Source organism: Amborella trichopoda, chromosome 1 (assembly GCF_054954075.1).
Source record: "Amborella trichopoda isolate Santa Cruz 75 chromosome 1, AtrichopodaSantaCruz75HAP2 v2.0, whole genome shotgun sequence".
Classification (NCBI taxonomy): domain Eukaryota; kingdom Viridiplantae; phylum Streptophyta; class Magnoliopsida; order Amborellales; family Amborellaceae; genus Amborella; species Amborella trichopoda.
This window is the reverse complement of record NC_142336.1, coordinates 48,735,982-48,755,141: the sequence shown is the minus strand read 5'-3', so window position 1 is coordinate 48,755,141 and position 19,160 is coordinate 48,735,982. Positions and strand designations below refer to the sequence as shown.

The 19,160-nt window shown below is 37.6% G+C and overlaps 1 protein-coding gene across 8 annotated transcripts in view; it reads left to right on the top strand.

The window, feature by feature from the left end:
* The window catches only part of LOC18442378 (Tetratricopeptide repeat (TPR)-like superfamily protein), a 31,751-nt gene that overhangs the window by 8,533 nt on the left and 4,058 nt on the right, over positions 1-19,160 (top strand). For 2 of the 8 annotated variants that reach the window (XM_088869936.1, XM_011628014.3), the window contains exons 5-25: positions 4,022-4,094; positions 4,240-4,533; positions 4,985-5,049; positions 5,154-5,285; positions 5,925-5,966; positions 6,453-6,980; positions 7,379-7,533; positions 7,844-8,372; positions 8,973-9,035; positions 9,166-9,267; positions 9,739-10,056; positions 10,289-10,381; positions 10,508-10,609; positions 10,724-10,828; positions 14,083-14,216; positions 14,612-14,795; positions 15,173-15,304; positions 15,621-15,733; positions 16,151-16,241; positions 16,325-17,114; positions 17,228-18,762. In XM_088869936.1, the coding sequence (XP_088726062.1) occupies positions 4,022-4,094; positions 4,240-4,533; positions 4,985-5,049; positions 5,154-5,285; positions 5,925-5,966; positions 6,453-6,980; positions 7,379-7,533; positions 7,844-8,372; positions 8,973-9,035; positions 9,166-9,267; positions 9,739-10,056; positions 10,289-10,381; positions 10,508-10,609; positions 10,724-10,828; positions 14,083-14,216; positions 14,612-14,795; positions 15,173-15,304; positions 15,621-15,733; positions 16,151-16,241; positions 16,325-17,114; positions 17,228-18,591 (5,409 nt within the window). In that variant the 3' untranslated portion in view covers positions 18,592-18,762. Of the gene's footprint in view, positions 1-4,021; positions 4,095-4,239; positions 4,534-4,984; positions 5,050-5,153; positions 5,286-5,924; positions 5,967-6,452; positions 6,981-7,378; positions 7,534-7,843; positions 8,373-8,972; positions 9,036-9,165; positions 9,268-9,738; positions 10,057-10,288; positions 10,382-10,507; positions 10,610-10,723; positions 10,829-14,082; positions 14,217-14,611; positions 14,796-15,172; positions 15,305-15,620; positions 15,734-16,150; positions 16,242-16,324; positions 17,115-17,224; positions 18,763-19,160 lie in introns of those variants that run through there. The other 6 variants (XM_020672235.2, XM_020672234.2, XM_088869955.1 and 3 more) reach the window with 4 other exon arrangements.

The following is a 19,160-nucleotide window of genomic DNA, read 5'->3' as shown; positions in this document are numbered from 1 at the left end:
AGTTGAACTCTCCAACATTCTAAAACACAAAAATAACTAACTATTTGTGGTGTCCATGGGTTATTTTATTTTGAGCAATTTTAAAAGTTGAATTTTCGAATCACCCAAATGATTAGGTTTTTATTTATTTATTTATTTATTGTTATTTAGTTTGAAAGGCTTTTGACTCCCTCAAACATTTGCCATTTTTGTATTTTAGGTGGTTCAAAAATTGAACTTTCAAACTAGAAATATGAAAAAAATAAAAAATTTTATGGGTGCGGTTTGTATAGAGCCTAGGCTCTAAACAATCAAATTAGAGCCTACCTTCAAATATTGTTGAGACATGTGGTTTAAAGACTGAAAATTTTTGTGATAGCCTTAAAATATATTTTCATCATGACAATTGATGGTCCAAAAATGCGTTATAAAATACACTATTTCTAAAACTTGAAATCCATTTTTTTCTCATATCCATACATCTTCGAGATGATCAATTTGAGGATATTTGGGTATCAAAACAACCTCTTATAGTACATTTTTTGGGGTAGGCTCCAATTTGATTGTTTAGAGCCTCGGCTCTATATAAACTTTTCTCAAATTTTATATCTCACTACCAACTGTGCCAAAATATAGACTACTTTTATTTCCAAAAATTATTTTAGGTCCATACAATTTTCTCATCATTGGAAGTAAGAGCTATTCAAACCTGCTAAAATACGGAGAAATTTACATTCATGTCCCCCTAGATTATCATTATTATAATATATCTCTTTCCTTTTCTATCTTTTATGTTCGTATTTTTTTTTTCCCTTGTTTTTCCAAAATACCCTCACCTTGAACCTTCAAAACTTGAAGTTACAACAACTTCCACTGAAGTCAAGAAGGATTTTTTAGACTTCAAACCAATGATTGCAATACCGGCCGATTCAACTCGAAACCGGTCGGTTAGATCGGGCTGTTTCCATTTTGGCTGGTTTGGGTGATCTGGCCGGGTATTATAAAAAAAATTCAAAAAAATTTATATGAAGTCCCAAAAAATAAAGAATTTGTTTGTAATGCGTTTTTAAATGTTTTTTTTTTTCTTTTTTATCATTTTGGCAAAGATTGAAAAGTGTTTTGTCCATGAATATTTATATTTACATTTTCTCATCTTTTTAAAAGAATTAAAAAATAGCATTGGACATAAATTGATTTTTTAAAATCCATTTTTTCCCTAATTTTCAACTTAAATTTGGATGTGCTTTGTTTAATTATGATTTAAATATATTTTTCATATTTTTTTTATATTTTTTATATTTTATTTACTTGCTGAGACTTGCCCAGTTAGGCTGATTTCTTGATTATTCGAAACCAACCCTTGACCGGTTTCTGAGGCCGGTCCAATTTCTATCAGTACTTCAAACCGTCAAGGTAGCCCCATCACTTCAAAACCGTAGGGGTCTGAAGTGAATTCTAGAGAACCACCCTAACTATTCTGTTTCATTAAACTTGTTTTTAGCTCCCAAATTTTTACTAATTTGTACTTTGTATCGATATAACACTTGTTCATCCATAAATTACTATTATATGTATAAGAAGCCACTACTCAAAATCATTTCTCGACAACTTTGAGGAATCAAGAGGGATTGGCTTTGACCCTTTTATAGAGAGTTCATTTTTGGACTTTTTCAAGGTATAAAGTCGAATCACTTTGGATCTTGAAGACTTGAAATTTTCCCTAGAGTCCAAAATGCACTTTAGACTTCCAAAGTCTGAAACTAAAAATTCCGTTGGTACTTGGACTTTCGAGATGAGAAATGGAAGCATTGTACAAAGAAAAGGAAGAAAAAAAGAGTATGAATGTAAAATACATTATAAATGGAGAAATTTTTATAATAATAAATATTTAAGGGATATGAGAGTAAATTTCTCTAAAATATATTCCCAGGGCACCGTGAATCCTCCCTTCTACTTGATGTTAAGTAGTTTGGGCCTAAAATCATTGAAATCAAGAGATAATACTTTTAGGAGTATAGTTTGGGCCTAAAATCATTGAAATCAAGAGATGGTCTTTTTAGGAGTATTTTTTTTTCTGCCCGAAGAAATCATTATGCAATATGCATATGCGACAGAAAATAACATCTTATTATTGAATATAGATCATCTAATTTTGGAAGGTTTAAGTATTTTGAAAACCAAAATATGTTTTAAAACAAATTATATGGTAATTCTATATTAGATCCAAGATTTTGAGGGTGATTCATGATTCGGTGCTTCTCCCGTTGCTAATGCGAAAAGATTTCATGCTCTCGTGGGACTAAACTGTCCATTTGCTCCCCCAGACAAAACTCCAGTTAAGAATGTCTTTTGGATCTCAAATTTGGATATGTAATCGTCCGCACTCTTGGTGTCCAAAGAGTAAAGAAGAAGTATCTAATTTTTGGAGGGAAAGAACAAGATTTGAAAATCTAAAGTTTTTTTCTCTTTAAAATAACCATCTAGTGAGATTTAGATAGATCCTTAAAATTTGGACCAGTGTTTAAAAGATTGCTTTGGGCCAGCTGCTCGCTACTTGCCCGAGGCGAGTTATTTGGACGAGTCCAAATGACTTGTCCACATAAAGGCCCAAAAAGATAACATAAAAAAAAGTAAAAAGAAAAAAAAAAAGAAGAAGAAGAAGAAAGGAATGGTCATTGGTTTGTGCCCAAGAAAGATAATATGGGGCTAAAACGAGAGAAGGGGTGCCCCATCTCCCTCCCCCAAAAGCCATCTCTTTAATCTCACTCTCACCGCCGTACAATCAATGTCTCTCTTCCTGCTCTCTTTAATCTACCTCTTATCTTTTTTTTTTTTCTTTTTTTTTGTTGGGTAATTCAATAGGGAAGATTGGCCCACCTATTTTTTTTCAACTAGTTTATGAATCAGTTTTTTAAGGTATTAGTGAGGTGATGTAAGTGAGAATGAAAATCACAATATAATGATTAAGGTGTGAGGGTGCTATCACTATAACCCAGTCCTGTGGCTAAATCGAGAGAGGGGGCTGCTGCCCCATCCCTCTCCTCCAAAGCCATCTCTCTTCTCTCTCTCTTCAATCACACTCTCCCTATTGACACACTCTCTCTAATCCGTCTGTCACTCTTCGCGATCTCTCTGACCTAACTTCTATCTCTTTTCAATCTCTCTCACTCGCTTGCATGTCTAGCTCTCTCTCCCTCGGCCTCTCTCAAATTTCTCTTCCCCGCCACTCCCTCTCTCAAAAGAAAGACATGAAAATAAGGGGTCAGAAAGATATGTATAAAAATAGAGAGGTAGAGAGGGGGAGATAGATAGGGAGTGAGATGAAAGAAAACAAAGTGGAAATCACCCCCCCTCTAGGAGAGAGAGAGTTCCAGGCTTATAATTCAAAGGAGTAGTGCCCCATAAGAGAGAGTACGGGGGACTGCACCTATTTCAGAGATTGAAAGAGGTTGGGATGAAATAAGGGGGTTGTGGCCCCATTTATGTAAGTGCAACATAAGTTATCACATCCATGTGTGTAGGATTTCAAAGGATCACCATTAAATTTTACACAGATATCTAAAAAAAAGTCAAATTCCACATCCGTATGATAATTTTTCTAGAGATGTGTGTTAAATTTAATGATAATTATTTGGGTCCTACACATATGGGTGTGGGAGGGTCTCATAAGATCATTACTATATATATAATGAGACAAGGAGGTCAAAATTATTTATAACCATCCCATGTAAAATCCGATAGGGTGTTTCATAAAATTCAAAAAATTTCTTATCAAGTTTATGCTTGATCAATAGAATAAATGTAATCCTCTAATTTCACATTCGGTCAAGATTAAGTGTGACCGCCATAAAAAACAATTCTCAGAAATAACTATTTTGCCCAAGGGAGTTGCTGTACAGTACATACTCCCGCGACAGTATGCTCCCACTGAATTCGTTCCCATGCCCTTTGTCTCTTTGTTAGTTTCTTCTTTGGGTTAGCTGAGCGGAATCGAGACTGAATTGTAACGCAGCTAATGTAAAGAGATAAACCTTTGTTGCAGGTGCGAGGGCAACGGTTAAAGGATTCAGTTGATGTTGCTGCTTTGAAGCCTTGCGTTTTAACTCTCGTTGAAGGTAACTACTCCTCTCTCTCTCCGTCCATTAAACTCGACATGAACGTCTCAATTCCCTACTGATGTTTCTTCTGTTTATTTTACTGCAAGTCTCTGATTCGAACCATATTAACCATTGAAGCTTCGTTATTCTGTTGTTCAAACAGAGGATTACAACGAGGAAGCAGCAGTTGGGCACGTTAGGAGACTGCTAGATTTAGTTGCCTGCACCACCGGCTTTGGACCTTCTAGAATCAGAAAGGACTGTGCCTATGAGTGTTCAAATAATGGAGGGATCCATGACAAGGCAAAACCCAAGAGCCAAAGAAACCAGCAACCCCTTTCGGCCAATGAGACAGGGGAGATGGAAGAGGAAGAGAGAGAAATGAATGGGGTTTGCCCAAAACTTGGTCATTTCTTTGAGTTCTTCTCTCTGTCGCATCTCACTCCTCCTGTTCAATGTAAGTAGAGCTAATTTTTTGGGCTTCGGTATCTAAGGTTTTGTGTACATTTTTTGGTTTGTTTGGTAAAAAAATCTGCTTAAATCCTTTCAGAAGGGTACCACAATTTACTGAATAAATGATGAAGTTAGCAATTAAAGTTGAATTTGAGTATAATTTTCGAGGATAATGAACAGTTTCAAGAAGTTTCAATTTCTGAGGGATAGCTTGCGTACTTCTTGTATGGATATGAGTTGTAACACAAGGAGTTGATTAAGGGAAAGAGAGATGAACGAATTGAATGTTCTCATATTCAAGATTGAAAAACAACAAAAGTATTCAAACTTGGTTACGAGATGCTCGTCTCTGCAGTATTTCTGTTGATATTCAAAGGAAGTTAAGTATTCTAGTTTTTATTACTAGCACTGATAAGATCCCTTATCATTAAAATTGGGTGTGTAAATTGTTGCAGTCATAAGGAGGTCTACAAGACAATATAATGATATTCTACTGAAAGATGACTTATTTTCCCTTGAGGTAACACTTTTGTTGAAGTTTTGCCTTGTCACTGTTACTAATTGAAATCTTTTGCATTTGATGTTAGTTTCTTGACTCCATCACGTTTGTTCATTTTCCTGTAGGTGAAGCTTTGCAATGGAAAGTTGATATTTGTCCAAGCTTGCACCAAAGGGTTCTATAAAGTTGGGAAGCAGCAAAATATATGTCACAATTTAGTTGATTTATTACGACTGCTAAGTCGAGCCTTTGCTAATGTCAGTATTGAGTTTTTGTTTTTCTGTTATTCTCTTCTTTATTTTGATGTTACTCGTATTTTCTATTGTTTTAGCTTTTCTTTGAATGTTTTAGTGAATCGGATCTCTCACTATAATATGTGAGGCCTGAAGAGCAATGATTGTGACTTCTTTAGATTGGAATGGTCAATTCTACAGTTATCTATTTACTTTGGTACCCAAGCCTGCACATACTCACATGTATATTCATATGCTATGTTTTGTTGAATATGTGCAGGCTTTATTTAGCACAAGTGATAAACTTTCTTGTTTCGTTTGAATATATGTGGTGGAATTTAATATGGAGCACCAATGTAAATACACCTGTACCTTTCTTTCTTATGGATAGAGTTTGGACCCAGCAACCTAGAGGTTGATACAAAGTGTGCATGCATATTTTCTTAGTGATGCTAACAAAATGTTCTTTGGGTGTATTTCTTTGAGTTAGTGGGGTTTGACTATGATTAGAAAGTCATTCATTTGTTGCCTTCGTTTTCCCTTTTAAACTTCCTCAATTGATTAAAAAGGGGGAAAAATTAAGGATAATGACTATAACAGAAAATTCGATATCAAAGTATCAACAACATTGATATCTGAAATAATCTTTTGCTTTATGTGCAGGCTTATGATGAGCTCATGAAAGCATTCTCTGAGCGTAATAAGGTTGGTAAACATAGGATGATCTATCCTACCTGAGCACCATGCAGACACTTTGATCATCTATGCAAAAAGTGCAAAACTTAATAGTGTGTTATTTACTTCCATTCCTTGGAAAATTACCCACTTCTAATGGATAATGTATGCAACAATCAAATGTACAATGGGCAACATTGCCCCATTGAAGTCATCACTGTCCATTGAAATAATGGATGTCAATGGAAAGAAAGTGGTACTCACCAAGATTGGTGATAATCTGAATGGTGGTTCTGTCTCTCCGCTTCACCTTCCATCATTTAGATGGACAGTGATCACCAAATTATTTATGGCGTTCGATGATCCATTGAATGCTCCTCTTTTCCAAAATTGTTACATTTTGCCCTGGTTCTTGCTTTTAATTAATTGACAATGTTAGCCTGAAAATCATACTTCTGGCAAGTGATGCAAGACTTTTTCTTCTCTTTGATGCAAGACGTTTTCTCCTCTTTGCAGTTTGGGAATCTTCCTTATGGATTTCGTGCAAACACGTGGGTTGTTCCTCCTTTTGCTGCATCTTTTCCAGCAGTTTTCCCACCACTCCCTGCTGAGGATGAAGCTTGGGGAGGAAGTGGTGGTGGTTTGGGAAGAGATGGTAAAAGTGATATGAGACCTTGGGCCAGTGAGTTCTCTTTTTTAGCATCAATGCCTTGTAAAACACCAGAGGAGCGCCAAATTCGTGATAGGAAGGCATTTTTGCTTCACAGTCTATTTGTAGATGTTGCTGTCTTCAGGGCCATATCTGCGGTGAAGAATGTTATGGAGAATGTGGATTCCATATCGGAAGTTGATAACAGTGATGAAATTTTTCCTATGGAGAAAGTTGGGGATTTGAATATCACTGTTAGAAAAGATGTACCTGATGCAAGTTGTAAAATAGATATGAAAATTGATGGAAGTCAGATAACTGGGGTTCCACCCAAGTCCCTTGTGGAAAGGAACTTACTCAAAGGGATAACTGCTGATGAAAATACAGCAGCACATGTAAGAGAAACTGCCCAACTCAATATGAAACTTCAGCTCGTCTAAAACTCAAGCAAATCTTGCAACAGCTTGTTGGAACATTCTTTTAGTAATGATAGTGTTACCATCTTTAATGGAATAGTGTAAAGAATCTAATTGACTGATGAATAAACTTGGTCGGTCATTGTTGTTCATTGAAATGATTGACGCAGAGAGTTTTGATCCGACCATAATGTCATGTCTTATTCTGGTGGTTTCCACTCTCTCCATCACTGTTCATCATTTCAGTGACAGTCATTATCCAATAGACTTTTTTTTTTCGTAGTCTATAGTAAATATTTCCTTTATTGATGGAGTTTTATTTTGTTACGCTTTGAATGTTGGGCTTCTGACCAGTGAGGTTGTTGTTTTATGTCTAGGATATTGTCACATTAGGCACGGTCACTGTAAGATATTGTGGTTACATTGCAGTAGTGAAAGTTGATGGAAGTAAGACAAATGAAGTCACTCAACTGCAAGATATTGATATCATGGATCAACCTGAAGGGGGCGCCAATGCCCTAAACATGAATAGGTTTGCTTGTTGATGCCTTGATTTGTGCTCTTTCTTATACTTCTTCCAATGTGAATACAGTATATGTAAATTCAGTTGAACTTTCAACCAGAGCCCTCGTTTGGGTAGTAGCCAAATCAAAATGGAAATGGATAACATCCTTGCATCAATCATTATGCTCTCAGATTTGGATGAAATTTGCTGAAATTCATCTGCTAAAATTCATATTTATGTGCCCTTCATGATGTGGTGCCTTTCGTTCTCATCACAAGCCAGTTTGCATTCTTACCCTTGTGTCTATCTAACTTATGGTTACTGTGGTCACTTCCAGTTTGAGGACTTTACTTCACAAGAGGCCTCTCTCACAAGGTTCACAACAAAAAAGAGTGCTATCCCAGTCACATAATTCGGAAGCTGAAGCGATGAACGAAGCCAAGATTTTTGTGAAGAGAATATTGGAGGATAGTCTTGCTAAGCTTCAGGCCGAAGAAGCAGATAGAAATGTTTTCATTAGATGGGAACTGGGAGCTTGTTGGATACAGCATTTGCAAGATCAACTCAACGCAGATAAGGACAAAAACAAGACTACTGAGAAAACTAAGAACGAATCAACTGTAGAAGGACTTGGAAAGCAACTTCGGTTCCTAAAGAATATTAAAAAAAAGACAGAAGCTGGAAACGAAAAAGCAAGTGGAAAGTCTTTCGACAAGGTGGTTGGTGGTGAAAATGAAAATAAGGTTCATCCTGTTGAACCTGAGTCTGATAAGAAAGCAACTGAAAACGAGCTAGCTCTCAAGAAGATACTGCTCGATGCATCCTTTATGCGGCTGAAAGAATCTAAAACAGGACTTCATTGTAAGGTATGGTTTAATTTTTGTCTGACTTCTGATAACATACATGAACTATTTCAATGTGTGAAATTAGATGCCTTTTTTCCCTGTAAATAGTGTTTTGATGGTCCATTAGACATGCCATCTGTCTTATACTTTTTAATGGCACTAGATTTTATTTTTGTAAAGAAGGTAAGGAGCAGCAAAGTTTGATTTTTGGTCCTTTGTCATTCTTATGCAATTTATTTTCAATTTATGATGTGAAAAAGTTCACTTTAAATTTCGTTTAGGGGACCCCAAGTCCGCATTCTTGTGCAGATTCTTTACTTTAACTGTACCTGGTGTCTTACATTGCGTGCTCTCTAAATCATGATGAAAACCCAATTAGTGACTTTCATTCATGTTGCTAAAACATCTTGCTTTGAAAGCTTTGTCCTTGCTTTCGGGTTAAACTTGATTTGCGCTTGTGTTTCGCACCCAAATCCATTATCCAGTTGTTCTTTTTCACTGGATAATTGTTGATTTTCCATATGTTATGAGCAGTCTCCGACGGAGCTCTTGAGTGAGTGTGTGTGCACACATTCTGGTGCACTATTCAATAATTGTTGATTTTCCATATGTTATGAGCAGTCTCTGACGGAGCTCCTTGAGATGGCGCAGAAATATTATGATGATGTTGCTCTACCAAAGCTGGTAAGCTAAAATTTTATCTTGATCTCTTTGTGATGGTCATTCATGCGTATACTATGTTCTCACAGAAATGCATTATACCCATTTCAATTTGCTAAACATGATGTTACGGCGAAATTTTCTTTGATAACAGGTTGCAGATTTTGGTTCATTGGAACTTTCGCCAGTTGATGGTCGCACTTTGACTGATTTCATGCATACAAGAGGTCTACAAATGCGTTCTTTGGGGCATGTGGTAAGAAAACTAATGTCTGATATTTGGCAAATTCTTGCTGAATTTGCGCCAACTACTTTTTCTATCTTGCCCAAAGATAAAATGGTCATATGGCAGGTTTCCAAACAATGGCTATTTATACCCCCATTTGCAGCCAGAATTGGCAGAAATGTGGAACTCATATGTTTGATAGATATATTTAGATGAGCCGGCTTTCCCAATATTTGGATCTGGAACTTGGTTGAATTACTGAAATTTGGCTATTTTCCTCTTTTCCAATAAAAACCAATACTATATAGAACACTAATATCAAGGGATGAGTCATTTAAAGAACTGTATTATAGCCTAAATGTCCTGTCTCTCCAAATCTTATTTTTGCATCTCCCTGTTGACAAATTAAACTTTTATGTTTTTTTTCTGAAAACTGATATTTTTATCAGGTGATCACAGACTACTTTATCCTCTCTATTTTTCATTTACTTGTTCGATCAGGTGAAGCTCTCAGAAAAGCTTTCTCATGTGCAATCACTTTGTATTCATGAGATGATAGTTAGAGCTTTCAAGCATATTTTGCAAGCAGTAGTTGCTGCTGCTTCGAGAACTGGTAACTTGGCCTTATCAATAGCTGTAGCCCTAAATTTGATGCTTGGAGTTCCTGAAAAGGGAGAACCTCATGGCAGTTGCAACCTGCACTCTGTTGTATGGAGATGGCTGGAGACATTCTTGAAGAAGAGATATGACTGGGAATTGAGCTCTATTAACTACCGAGACATAAGGAAATTTGCCATTCTGCGAGGATTGTGCCACAAGGTAATAGACATTTGACAAGTTGTTCAAATCCTGATTAACTTAAAGTTAGACATTTGACAAGTTGTTCAAATCCCGATTAACTTAAAGTTTATCAAAGAAGAATTCCCCATAAGCATCTGGCAACATTTTGGTAGAACATTTCAACATAGGAGTCCAGCATTAACTATAGTTTGGGTGGCCTAGGGGCTTTCATGGACATGCTGTTCTTTTTAATAAATTATATGTTGTTCAGGTAGGAGTTGAGCTTGCGCCCAGGGATTATGATATGGACGGCCCAAATCCCTTTCAATCAGGAGATATTATAAGCTTGATACCAGTGCATAAGGTGAACAGCAATGTATTTCTTTATGTTCTTTTTATTTTTCTTTTTTTTGGGTAATATTTATGTTCTCTTGAATTAATTCATGAAAAATTTTAATGGGCTTTTACTTTTACATGGTCTGCATTGCAGCAATTGGCATGCTCATCTGCAGATGGGCGGACACTTTTGGAATCATCAAAAACAGCTCTTGACAAGGGTAAACTTGAAGATGCTGTCAATTACGGGACAAAGGTACTAGATGACAAAAGAGTTCATGTTGAGTAGAAACTTAAGTGATGCATGGGAAAACTTAATTAATATATGCTATTCACACTTTCTCATGGCATACTGAATTTTTTTGTGAAGGCTTTAGCAAGACTTGTAGCGGTATGTGGCCCTTACCATCGCATGACCGCTGGTGCATACAGCCTTCTAGCTGTAGTCCTCTATCATACTGGGGATTTTAATCAGGTCAAGTCCAAATTCTCACTCCTCTATTTATGTCAGAATAAGAATATTCTTGCTTGTGTAGAAAGGCTTGGGTTGATCTCTAGGCTAAACTATTTCAAGTATTCTGGAAATTTGCAGGGTACCTTTGAATGGAAATTAATTCTATGAAGAGTATATTATTCTGTCTAAAATAGTATCTCTTGCTTCATACTATCTGTTAGTTGTTTTGGTAGGTATCATTGTGTAGAAAGTCTATATGCATATTGTGTTATATGTTGTTTGGATGAGGCCAACTTGACACTAATTTGTTTTCCTGTGAGATTGAAAATAAGGACCCCACATTTCTCAATTGTGATTTCAGAGCGCTTCCCTGTGCACTATGCAAAATTCATGGAGAGAGAGTGAAAGTCAGAGGTTCCCTCTATACTGCGTTCTTTGCAAAATCCATGGAGAGAAAGAGAGAGAGTGAGAGAGAAAGAGACAGAGGGACAGAGAGAGAGAGAGAAGCCTGCATGAAAATGGCTTTGCAGAATGGACAAATGCCAAAAAAATCTTGGTATCCAAGCCCTCCTGCATCAAAACCCTTGTCTTCTCTTTCACAATCTAGCACCCAAAAGTGGAACATGCCTAACCATGTTTCAGAATTTCTGGTGATTCATGATCTGTATCTTCAAAACATAGGTGACCTAACAATAATTCTTGCCACTTTAAACCTCCATTTCTGTTCTGTTTCTCAGGTCCTCCAAAATGAATGGAAAAAAGCCTCCAATTTCTACCTTTGGTTCTTGATATTCCATCTACCTGAAAAGGAAAGAAAGTTTCAATCTCTTCCTCTGATTCTTGAAATTCTAGTGATTTAAGCCTCTATTTGTGGTTCTGTATCTTCAAATTTCAGCTGATTGAACACTAACTGAATGCTTCATATCCATTATAGAATCTCATCAAGCCTATGAACCACCATATCAGCTGATGCAAGTTCATCTTCAGGTTGAAAAGTAGCCACACCTACCACATTCATTTTCCCCTCTCTTGCTGAATGCTTGCTTGCTCAAATTTGAGCATCCAAAATCATACATTAATCCCAAAACTTTAGCTGCTAAATCAAACATCTCAACCTCTTTCCTATGCAAGCCTCAGCCCCAATTTTAAAATCGCACCAATTCTTCGTATTTGAAGCTTCAATGGCATTTGTAAGTATTTTTTGGGTCTTGTTGAGATCATGGCCATTGGGATACGTACTTTTGTAGGGTTCTGACGAGTTCTTTGGACCTGGTTCCAATGGAACTGTTTTTCCACCTTGAAACTCTGTAAATTGCTTCGTCCCTGTGAGCGAGCTTTTTGGTTTGGATAGGATCTCTAGTACGTCATAGAATATTTGGAACAGCTTGCTCTACTTTCATGGCCTGGACTTTTGGGGGGGGAGAGAAAAACAACTGGGCTGGGAACTAAGCTTTTGTGACAATTGGACAAGTGCTCCTTCCCCATTCTATGATAACCCAGAATTGATGGGGGCAAAGTTGAAGAGGGCTCTTTCGCTATGTTTTCAGAGGTCTGAACCTTAGGGTCTGGTTTTGGGGGTGGGAGTGGTACACATGAGAACGAAACATCTCTTTGGTGGACTCCATGGCCAAGCTCTGTAAGGATGGCAAAGGGCCAGGCCAGCCGGAGCCTAGCCCGGCCCTTGCCCCCATACGGCAGGCTCAGGCCAGGGCTGGCCCAGGTCGGGTCAAAAACAAATGAAGAAAAAATAAAAGAAAAAAGAAAGGAAAGAACGAGGGCCGAGCCGTCTAGCCCAGCCCTCAGGCCACAGTTTGTGGTCCAAGCCCTACCTTTTTAGGGCCGAGCCAGCAGAGCCTGACCATTGCCAGCCTTAAAGCTCCAATATATGGCTTTAGAGTTGTGTTTCTCTTTGCACTTTGGGATCATGTATTGGTGAGAAGAACAAATCAGACAAAAACCGATCACCCATAAAAAAAAAAGAAAAAATTGAGTTTTTTGCCTTCATTTTGAAGATTTTGGTGAAGTGACGGGGATTTGGTGATGAAGAAATTCTTTTATTGGCCCTTCCCTGATAAATTGGAGCGCTGTTTTTTGGTATAAGGATAAACATTTTTTTAAGTGGTGTGGACTTATATGGGAAATCACATAAAAGCTTATTCCCAAGATCTTTGGAGGCACACTACCAAACAGCATATAGGTGCTTTGGATAACAAATAAATTAATCCATGCTTGTCAGGAGTCTCATGCGCATCCAATCATGCCTGAAGTCTATGATATAAAAAATGTATCTAGTTACATTGCTGTTCACTATTTTTTTTTTTGGGTTTGTTCAGTGGGGATAGGGCCCCTACCCATAGGAATGGAACTTGAAACGTAGAGCTGTTAAAACCCAGCTGTTACTGCCTAAACCCAAGCCCTATTCCTACTGTTCACTATTTAAGCTCAACCATGCATGTGTGAAATGTTTGTTCATTTGCACTTTCATGCAGTCATGCTCAAGATAACCCTAATATGTTACCTAGATAGTTCTCATGAGTTATGCAATTTCAATTATATAAACAGGCTCTAAAAAAGATAACTAACATACGCGAAGGAAACAAACCTCTTCAAACACAAGAATACTTTTAAAACAAAGAAAGAAAAACTGTATTCATTTGGGGGAAAAAAGACGGAAGTGTTGATCTGACAGCAAGGGCTACAACGAAACACATGAATAGAAATGCTAGCCTATGCATTACAAAATACAAACAGCCCAAAGCAGAGTTTGAGAAGCCTTTCTCCTGAAAGCTCTCCATTTATCACCAGTACAAAATCTTGTTCTCCCTACTTAAAACGTGGCAGCATTTCTCTCCACTCTTGCTATGTGAAAGCAGTTTCTTTTTAAGAAATTTTCTCTCTTCCATTTTAAGTTCTCTTTTGAATATGAAGATTTGGGGTTGATGTTAGGTCATTTTTTTTGAGTAGTTTAACTTTTATACAGAGTGTTAGGAATGGATCCTATAACTAATTGTCTATACTCTTGCAAATAGGGTCCAAATGACACATGTTCTCTTATAGTAGAGGTGCAATTCAACCGTATTTATTTGCAATACCAGACCTTACCACTAGTAGGGATGACTATTCCACTGCGATGTGCTAAATCATCTCCTTTTATTATCTTAACATCAATATCTTATTTATTGGCATGCATGTATCTTTTTGTCAAAACCATGAATATGTATGTCGAGTTAAAATTGGGTGTGTGAGACTTGCTTCTCATGAACTTCTTCTTGCAGGCAACAATATACCAACAGAAAGCTCTAGATATTAATGAAAGGGAGTTGGGCCTTGATCATCCAGATACAATGAAGAGCTATGGAGACCTTGCTGTTTTCTATTATCGCCTTCAACACACAGAGCTGGCAATAAAGTGAGTTAGAATTAGTAAATTTTTTTGTCTGACATAGATTTATGAATTTCTGTAATGTACTATTCATAGTTGTTCCACTTAGATAGGCATGCATCTTACTCTTCATTCAAACTTTATTAGGTCTTACCACGTACTACATTTGAAACTGGACCCCAACATTTAAATCCCCCACCCCCCCGCCCACACAAGAGTCCACAGGAAAATGGAATACATGTGGTCCTCAATTAAAACTGAAATTGTTGAGAGACAGAAATGGTTCTTTCCAGCCACAATTTTTGTCTTTCATACCCAGTGTTTCCAAGTGTACTTTTACCCTTCTAAAGATTCTGTAAGAAGTTGAATAAGACTGTGATAGTGTTATTGAAAACTTATCTGTTGTTCTCCATTTTTATCAGGTATGTAAAGCGTGCCTTATATCTTCTGCACCTTACTTGTGGACCATCCCATCCGAATACTGCTGCTACTTATATTAATGTGGCTATGATGGAAGAAGGGTTAGGGAATGTTCATGTTGCCCTGCGGTATTTGCATAAGGCCCTAAAATGTAACCAACGGTTGCTTGGTCCAGATCATATTCAGGTACTCTTTTCCTATCTTCAATTTTTTTTGTTTGACATTCTCTTCTTTTCAGTGGAAATTTTATAGTACACACCGCAAAGTAATATACACACACACATGATCGTACTAACTAGATCCAAGTATTTCCTCAACGCATGTATTTGTATTGGGACTGGTACTGTAGGTTTTCCTGCACAATATCTAGACGAAAATGAGCACTGAATTATGCTTATGGTTCACTAATACTACTGCCAGTATTTCCTTCAATAATATACGTATTTAGTGTCCATGAAGAACTTAGATGTGAACTCTTTACTCCCCTTGTTGTTGTTATTGTATCTATCTTTCCTTCCAATTTTTCTTTTGTTCCTTAACTTAGACTAATGATGCTTTTGCAGACCGCAGCAAGTTACCATGCGATTGCCATTGCTCTTTCTTTGATGGAGGCATACCCTTTGAGCGTTCAGCATGAGCAGACAACATTGCGAATTCTCCGGGCCAAGCTTGGTCCTGATGATCTGCGTACGCAGGTGTGTTTTAAACTATCTATTTAACTTTAAACAATCTAAATACAAATACTTAAAAAGAGAATGAGTAAAATATCATGACGGTACGATGAACACCTGATCATGCAGGTGGTTCAGAAACTTTAAATATGAAGACATTACCTTTTTAAGATAACTATTTGCCAGACTCTTGTGTCTAGACAAGTGAGGGGAAAGATAGGTCAAATAGTGGTTTTGAAAAGAATTGATATATCCATTTACCTGGTACTTCCAGGTACTGTCCTGTTATTTACCCAAAATGAAAAACCGTTGACCAAACAATACCTTGCTAATTTTGCAGGATGCTGCTGCGTGGCTTGAATATTTTGAATCCAAGGCTTTTGAACAGCAAGAAGCTGCTCGAAATGGTACTAGAAAACCGGATGCATCCATTGCCAGCAAGGGCCATCTTAGGTAACCTGAGATTTAAATTTACCAAATCTGACAGTGAACCTACCAATGAAATGTAAACTAAAACAGTGACCAATTCTAGTTCATTGTTTTGAAAAACTTGAAATGTACTAAATCAGTGGCAAACTTGTAGGGAAAAACTAAAGATATCAGTTTTCCAAAGACGGTTCTGAGCTGGACGGTTTGACATCTGTAGTGATTGGTCAAACTAGCATGATGTATATGAATGTATATTCATAGATTATATGTATATGCCCCCTAGATTTAGCTTTCATATAGATGTCTCACATTTTTTCTGGTTCTCTTATCTTATGGGATGAATTTTGACCTATTATCTTGTCTGTAGAAGTTAATTCTGATGTACCTTCTGTCATTCTTGTTGAATTTTTCCAACAACACATTGCTGTCCCCTTTTGACAGTGTTTCAGATTTGCTCGATTATATAAATCCCAATCAAAATCTCAAAGGGAAAGATAGTGATGTAGCAAAAAGAAAAGGCCATAATACAAAGGTATATTGTGCTCATCTGGTATACGGACTTAATCATGCTGTTCATACAAGTCAAGAGGTATATTGACTGAATTCTTTTTGCAGATTAAAGGAAGGTCCTTCCAAATTTCTAGCTTAGCAGGTTTTAAGGAGGCCTCAAATGATCCATGGATGCGATCTCCAGAGGAAGTAAAACAAGCCAGCAAGCCTGAAACAGTCGAAGAGGTAGAAACGGGTAGTGCCCCATTGATCCCTTCAAAAAATATTGAGGAAAAAGTAACTGTAAATGAGCCTGCTTCCATTTACGAAGCATCATCTAATACCAGTAATGAAGGGGATGATGGGTGGCAAGCTGTTCAAAGGCCAAGATCAGCTGGCATGGCTAGGCAGACTTTCAGGCAGAGGCGATCAAGTGTAGGAAAGATCCACAATTACCAGATTAAAGAACCTAATCTTGAAGCAGTGCAAGAGCAGAGAATAACAAGGAATTCTTATATGAGCAATCGTTATTATAAAGTTTCTAAGACCTCATCACCTGCCACAAAATTTGGAAGGAAAATGGTCAAGGCAGTGACCTATCGTGTTAAGTCTGTGGCTTCTGCTGGCAACAGTGCTGCACCGGAATTATCAGGAACCAGAAGTGAAAATGAGATATTAAAGCATTCAGCCAGCTCTAATCCAAAACGTGAACCAGGCCCAACTGGTTCTACTATTGAAGCAATGGCTTTTCACTTACCTGTATCAACAAATAATAATATTGCAGGTGGTCTTGGGAAAACACCTTCTTACAAAGATGTGACACTGGCACGACTAGGAACTAGTGTTAAGACACCAGAGATACCAGTGGAACAGCCTAAGGAAGATACTTCCATGAAGTTGAAGCAGTTAGATAAAGGTTTTTATTTCTTAATTTATTATTTTCAATTGATTGTTTTCTTTTTGGTTATTTTGACTAGTTGATTGGTCTGTAGTTATTTTTTTAACATTTTCTTTTTTTTCTTAAAGCAGCTGGGGTGCCAGATCTGGGTTCTGATGATTCTGCCCCTAAGTTGACTTCCCCATCTTGTTTAACTGATGTAAATGACGAAGAGAAAGAGGACAAAAATATTGACATTTGCAAGGAAGATTCATTGTCTCATAAAGAAGAGGCAACAGTGGTGACCAGTGCAGAGGAACAAAGGCATCTTGAATCTTCCGAAAAGGCTTCTATCATGGAGGAGATAGAACAAAATGATTCTAGTGGCACTTTTGCTGGCATAAAGGAGAGAGAGAAGCCCCTTCTTTCCATCGAGACAGCTACTTCATTGAAAGAAGACTTTTCTGATACTGCTCAGATTGAGAATTCAAGCTTAAGCTCTAATACAGTCGAGGAAGTTGATAGTCATGAGAATTCAGCGACTGCAGGGGTCAATAATGCTGAGCAGAATATGGAAGAGCATGGTGTGGCTTCTGGAAATGTATCGGACTCACCCACGAGAAAACTATCTGCTTTAGCCATACCTTTTAACCCTGGCCCTGCCAATTTCCATCCATCAGTCTCTATGGGTCGTGTATGGAATGTACCCATCCAACCCAACATCATACCCATACCACCCATGTCACCCATCATGTCTGTATCTCCTGTCACCCCCATCTGTGCATCTCCTCACCACCCATATCCACCATCACCTCCAAGACAACCCAACATGATCCATCCATTGCCATACATGTACCCATCTTATGTTCAACCCCAACCAATGCATAACGGTCCCTTCCCTCTAAATGGGATTGCTTTTCATGCTAGTCATGCATGGCCATGCAATATGAACCCTAATGCTGCTGAGTATGTTCCTGGTGTGGTATGGTCTGGATGTCATCCATTTCCTATACCCCCACATGTTGAGGATTCGGTATCAATACCAAATCCTGAGGAACCCAGATCAGAAAAGGATGACTCGAGGTCTCTATTGGACTCGCAAAACACTGAAGGAGAAACCAAGAAGGAAGACCAAAGTTCAGTAACAAGTGTAGGTAATGAAAGTAAAAACAATGACGACTCTACTTTGAGTGGGAATGCAACAGTTAAGGGTGAAATAAATTGTGATCAGGTGCCTGAAGAAAAAAGTGTTGACTTGAAAGCAGCCCCTGAGAGCATTTGTGGGAAAAATGGTGCAAAAATGGATGGAAAAAGCATTAGTATTGTGATAAAAGGTAGAAGAAACAGGAAACAGAATGTGAGGATGCCCATAAGTTTGCTGAACCGGCCATATGGGTCGCAATCTTTTAAGGTTATTTATAACAGAGTAGTGAGAGGGAGCGAACCTCCCAAACCCACACACATGACCTCAAGCAATGATAATTTTCTGCCTCAAGGCGAAAATAACATGATGTGAAATTGTGAATGTATTTTTTATTTTCACATTTTGAGATCACTGAAGAAACAGTGAAGAATTTGGTAGGGGCTCTCTCAGTTCGGAGTTATCTTTTTTACGATTCAGCTACTGGTATATTCTTTCTGACAAATTGTTGACTGCTTCCCACCAAGCTTATGGAGAAAAATAAAGGTCAGTTTGTCTTTGATGAAATTAGATTATCTAATTTTCTTTATTATGCCCCAAATAAATTAAATAGGTGTCAATTGATTTCTACTATGGTTCCTTGAAGGAATGTGTTCTGAGACTTATGCCCTTGTGTCCAAACTATATTAAATAGGGTATCCACTATTCTAGCATTGAAGTTGTGCATAATTTCAACTGCTTGTAAATGTGTTCGAACTTTAAATGAGATAGTCTCTCTCGTGATTCCTCCTATCATCATGGAGGGGGCTGGAAATGTTTTCGTTACTATGTCAAACATCCCTCCCTTGACAAACTAGGAGTAACGCACGGCATTTAGTCCAGCAAAAGGTTGGATAATAATTAGGCAATAATATGATTCCAAGCCTTGTCTCATTGTTTGGGCA